The 6,138-nt window shown below is 37.9% G+C and overlaps 1 protein-coding gene across 3 annotated transcripts in view; it reads right to left on the reverse strand.

Annotated features, from left to right (window-relative positions):
* Positions 1-2,389: 2,389 nt before the first annotated feature.
* The window catches only part of LOC104985718 (DNA excision repair protein ERCC-6-like 2), a 158,752-nt gene continuing 155,003 nt past the window's right edge, over positions 2,390-6,138 (reverse strand). For all 3 annotated transcript variants that reach the window (XM_010836019.1, XM_010836018.1, XM_010836021.1), the window contains one exon: positions 2,390-4,768. In XM_010836019.1, coding sequence (XP_010834321.1) covers positions 3,796-4,768 — 973 coding nt within the window. In that variant the 3' untranslated portion in view covers positions 2,390-3,795. The remainder of the gene's footprint in view (positions 4,769-6,138) is intronic.

The raw sequence follows: 6,138 nt of genomic DNA on the forward strand, positions 1-6,138 counted from the left end.
GATTTTCTTTAGGATGGACTGGTTGGATCTCCTTGCAGTCCAAGGGACTCTCAAGAGTCGTCTCCAACACCACAGTTCAAAAGCATCAATTCTTCGGCGCTCAGCTTTCTTCACAGTCCAATTCTCACATCCATACATGACCACAGGAAAAACCATAGTCTTGACTAGATGGACCTTTGTTGGCAAAGTAATGTCTCTGCTTTTTAATATGCTGTCTATGTTGGTCATAACTTTCCTCCCAAGAATTAAGTGTCTTTTAATTTTATGGCTGCAGTCACTTAACACTCTGCAAGATCCTGTAAGTCAAGATCCTATGGTTGATCTTTAACAAAGAAAAAGTGCAGTGTCCTTTCCACCTGCCACAAACACCATGTGGAGCCAGCAAGGGAGAGGGGTGGGGCAAGGGCAGTGTATGGGGCTGTCACCCAGGGCAGACGCAGTGTCACCAGGGCTAAGACCGGTTCCTGAGCTTACGAGCCTTTCCTTTAAGGCCTTTCAGAAAGTTCTGGGTAAAGCATGTTTTGCAAAAGAAGGTGGGGATAGAACTGGGAAAGTTCACATCAATGATGATTAAATCAGAATTAGGTGAGGAGCCTAAAAAGTGCTTTGCACTCTGGGCTTGATGGCGGATGCATCTTATAGTATCTCAGGTTCACTGACATCTTCAGTAGATCCCCAATCCACTGCTAACTGGATTTATGACACAGTGACTGTGGAGCTCAGTTGCCTCACACATGAAAAATGACCTTCGAGGAAGGCATTGAATCCATTCTTTCAGATTTTGAAGATCAGTAAATGTCAAAATTTTGGGGAACTGACATATGGTTAGCAACTTTTACATCAAGTAAAGACAATGAAATAGGTGAAAAACTATATCATTTTGTAAGATTATTTTGTATCATAAAGGAAGAATAACTTCAGAATCTTAAAACTGCATAATCAATGTTAAAGACAACTATATACTTCCCTTGGCTTTCTCATATTCTATGGATTGATGAAAAGTTTATTACCAACTCATCTCTGCAAACTAAGGTTCCGTTACCTTGTACACATAGGGGCAGCTTCACTGCTTGTAGAGGACGTTAATTTACCCAACTAAGTGGTTTCAGGGCTTGAAGGGACCTCTGAGGAATTCAAGTGCAAAGATTCCACAGTATCTTGCCTCAGTTTCCAATAATGACAACTGTGTGTTGAGTGCTAGCAGCCAGAAACTGTCATTGCTTTCAAGAGAAGTAAAAAAATACAGATTGTGGCAAATAGAATCATGGAAACTTGAAGTTGGAAGGTTTTTTTAGCAATGATCTTATTCCTTTTCAAACTAATACTCCATGGAGCCACAGTAGTGCTCCTTGAATCAAAGGACCTCCATTTTAATTGTTATAATTGATGTTATAATGTTTAATTGTTATAATTGTCTTCTACTTACAGTGGACTTCAATTGCTTAAAAAAAAATGCTTGACCCACCACTGATTCAGTCCATCTCTAATTTAAAGAGGCTGAAAGAAGCCCTGGGATTTGCCTGTGGTCACCTACTTAGTTGGCAGAACTTGGTAGCACACCACCAGTGGAGTAGGAAGGAAGGACTCTTGTTATATTGTCTGTTCCCATACTCATCAATGGTTGAACCAAATTTTCTCACTGCTCCATGGCAAGGAGAGTCAACCTTTACAGTTACCCTTCTGGAATGTTCTGACTGGCTCCTTTCCACACTGAACCTCATCCTCTGCTTGGCATACCATTCCTACATGACAATTATGACAAAACATTTCACTGACAACTGTTGGAAACTCATTTCTTAACTCCAAGTCTGTATTTTTACTCCCATTTTGACCATGATTGATAAAAATCTCATTTAATAGCATTTCACTATATTTGAAGAGTACAGAGCTAATATTTGTATGAACATCATTTTATGTTTCTAAGGTCAAGTCTATAAAAAAATTAAAAAGTACCTGATTTTATGAAAAATATATTTTTATTAAAATGACTGATATATACTTTACTGTCTGATATATAAGCTGAGTTGAAGAGGTAGCTATTTTCTTTCTGAGGTCCTGGTAGAGCTGATCCCACATCAGTCTACCAATATTTATATATTAAGTCTACCACAGACTGCACAGCACATTCATTTTGCAGCAAGCTCTTGGTGGTAAAATGTAGCATCTATTAAGTCTGGATACAATTCTGCTGCAAGTAGCAAAAAAGAAAAAAGAAAAAAACCCAACTAAGTCTATATAACCTAAAACTGAATTTTTAAACTGTGGTTACTCATTAGTGATCATGAAATCAATTTAGTGGGTTATGAAAACATTAAAAAAACATACATATACAAGACCAAAATTACAACAGAAGAGAAAATATCAAAGTATGTTGCATGCCTTAAGGGTAAATATTTCATAAACATTTTATTTCACTCATATATATATATATATATATAACACATATGTACTGAGTCACGAAGTAAAATATATTTCATAGCTCTCAACACTGCCCTAGAGAGTCAGGCCATTCAATGGCCATTCGGTCCCCCGAGAAAAGGTTTTTCTTTTTTTCTTTTTGTCATTTCTGAGCAGTAGCTTGACACTACAATGGCTGGGTACTCCGAAGGGCCTCTCCCCCCAGTACAGGAACAATTCAGTGTTCTCTGAGCACCACCATTTCCTGGCTCACTGCTATTTCCTGGACACTTCCTCCCATCATAGCCCTGCAAGTTCAACTGATGGAAAGTTGCCACAGAGCATCTGTGCGTGGGTCAGTAGAAGGCTCGGATCCGCTCCTATGTGCCAGGGGCTTTACAGACATGACTCTTCATAGATATGGTTTCCTTTGTTTTACTGGTAGCAGTGCCTCACCTGTACATCTAGTGCTCACAGCACAGTACACACAGGGGCTGAGTGAATGTTTCCAAACAAGTGAATTCAACAACAAGCACATTTCATTGGTTATAAAACATGTTAAATTCAACAAAATGTAAAAGTTTTAAATAAAACCAAATGTTTACTCATTTATTCATACCAAAGAGAAATACAAAAGTACTATACCAAGTTTTATATACTTGCATAAAAGTTGAGGCACTGGTGTTCTGTGGCTAATGATAATAATTATATTACTTTAGCATCATACATCATATATTGACAGTAAAGTTATACAACATTAACTCTTTGCTTTTGAGCAGTTATGAGCTTACTATTTTAATATACATCATGTATTTAGTACTCATTATTACTTTTGTATAAATAATTTCATAATGGTAGCACATGATACTGAGGGAAAAGGAAAACAATAATCTTCCAAATGCTAGTAAGAAAGAAACTCATTAATGTACACTTGATATTTTGGGGGGGTAAGCATAATTTGGTTCTATGACTTAATGGAATCTAGGAGAATGAAACAAAGTGTTTTTAAACTGGAAGATACTCATGTTTACTAATTTCAAGCCCTTCATCTTTCATTATGAGGAAATGGCTGCACACTAGCCTAAATGACTTATCTAAGGTCACATAATTATAATGAGAGATGCCCCAGGTTTCCTAGTAACAAATCTAGGATCTTTTCCATTTCATAATAGAGGTTTATATTATAATACTATCATATATATTTTTTAAAGATCAAATCAGCTATCAAGGAAAACTAACACATGGTTAACATTTGAGACTTAAAAAAAAAATCCAGAGCGAGGGTTTATTAAAAATATATATTGACAACTTTGTAACATAATTAGTGTGGAATACAGAGTTCTAAACATTGATAGCAGAAATTCATTGGTTGTAGTAATTCGTCTATATGTTAATGTATCACTCTTGTGTATTAGCTGTGCTTTCATCTGTATCACTTGAGTTAAATTTTTTCCACAAAAATTTCTCATTTGATTTCCAAAGAGAAGCTTCAAGATCCTCCTTCCTTTTGGAAGATGCAGCAAAAGGCACTTTTTCACAGAGAGTCTCTATTACTGCCAAGTCGGTGAGTTTACTAAGACTGTCGTCATTTTGGTCATTCAAGATGTCCCAGAAATCTTTTGGTCTCTGTTTCGCTTTTTCTATGGACCCAGAAAGAACCTTCTTTGGCAGCTGTGTGGGACTATTCTCATGACTTTTAAAGAGGTCATCAAGAATAGAGGTGTCACCAAGTAAGCCTACCACAGAAGTCTCTTCTAACACTGGATTTTCTATTGTTTTGTTTTCCACTTGGAAGATGGGTCCATTTCTTGAAATACCCAAACTGGTGAGATCCTGTTGGCCTTTCCCGGCATTTTCCAATTTTCCCAATTCATCTGCTCCAGACTTACTGTTCAGGGAACAGGATGCTGCAGTATCTTCGGATGCTTGGCTGCGTTCCCCACCGTCAGTCTCTTGGGTACAGCTTATAGGTAATTTCTTAGTTTCTACATCATTGGAAAGCACCTTTTTTTTACAGGAACTGTGATTTTGAAACTTAATTGATTTTTTTTTACATATGCTGGGGCTGAAAATTGGAGAAATTTTTTTGGTAGAATTTTTAAATGACAAAGTTTCAGAATCTGATGGCTGCTCTTTCATAAGAGATTGTCTTTTTTCAGACTTATTCTCGACTCTCTCTTCTTTCTCAGAGGCAGACTTAGTGCATTCTGAGGGAGAATCCACAAAAAATTCTCTTACCTCTGGATACTGAGAAGTATAAAAGTCTCTTAGCATTTTCTGTCGTTCTTCTGATGTGGCGTTAGTTACACGTTTAGCAAATTCCTTTACAGAAGACAACTTAAAATAAGAAGCCATTTCTTCAAATTGTTTTCTGAAGATTTAATGAACAAATCCAATGGTTATTTTTACTATATTTTATTTGTAAAGAACTTGTCATCAGTGTTATGCTATGTAGCAACAAAGCTATGTAAATGTATTCATTAGCATATATTATCTTAATATCACAATGAACATACATTTTGTACTTAAGAGAATGTGAACTCTTCCCTTACACTACTGAAAAAAAGTATTTTAGTTCATGAAATTACCAACTTTTTAAGTTATTCTGACTTTTATTATCAGGTATTTCTTGGGAATTGTATGATCCCAGCATGCTGCTCTTCCAATCAGACAATTTATGACTTACAGCAGAATTATAATTTATATAATGTTTGAAAATCTATATTGCACACAAGATACATGAAATAAAATTGTCAAAGAGGGTATCAATAAATAGAAAAGAGAAAATGCTCAAAAATTAATAGTTTTTAAGAATTTTTCTCTTCTATATCCTTTTTTCTCTTTCTTCCACAAATACAATATAGAAATTTCACATGCCTTTTCGATGAGCCTAAAGGGAAATTCTAGGAGACCGGGGTTTGATCCCTGGGTTGGGAAGTTCCTCTGGAGAAGGGAATGGCAATCCACTCCAGTATTCTTGCCTGGAGAATCCCATAGACAGAGAAGCCTGGCGGGCCACAGTCCATGGGGTCACAAGAGTCGGACACGACTGAGCGAATAACATACACACACACACACGCACACACACACAAAGGGAAGTTCTAAACTGGTAAGTCTAGATTCTTTCTGTTTTGATCTGATGGATCTGCCCTTCAGTATAGGTAACTAATGTCAGATGGTATCTGAAGAAATGAGTTTCAGAGTTAGCGTCAGATATTAATAAAAGCCGTTGAAGAACTGTGTCTTCTGAAACCCTAATAAAGATGGAAGTGGAAAGCTTGTTTAGGAACCCTGGGCACTAGACTCTGCTCCTTTCCCCAGGTAAGGGTTCTATAGACTGAACTGCGCCACCCACCTCAAATCCATATTTTGAAGCCCTAAACCCCAATGTGACTGTATTTGGAGATGGGGGCCTTTAGGAGGTAATTAAGGTTAAAAGAGGTCATAAAGTCACCAGAAGACTTCTCTGGTGGTCCACTGGTAAAGAATCGGCTGCCAATGCAGGAGTCACAGGTTCAATCCCTGGTCTGGGAAGATTCCACATGCCGTGGAGCAACTAAACCTGTGTGCCATAACTACTGAGGCTGTGCTCCAGAGCCTGTGCTCCGCCACAAGAGACGCCCCTGCGAGGAGAAGTCTGTGCTCCGCCACAAGAGACGCTTCCGCGAGGAGAAGCCTGTGCTCCACCACAAGAGACACCCCCGCGAGGAGAAGCTCATGCACGGCAACTAGAGAGAGCCT

Source organism: Bison bison, unplaced genomic scaffold, assembly GCF_000754665.1.
Source record: "Bison bison bison isolate TAMUID 2011002044 unplaced genomic scaffold, Bison_UMD1.0 scf7180017864057, whole genome shotgun sequence".
In the NCBI taxonomy this organism is placed as follows: domain Eukaryota; kingdom Metazoa; phylum Chordata; class Mammalia; order Artiodactyla; family Bovidae; genus Bison; species Bison bison.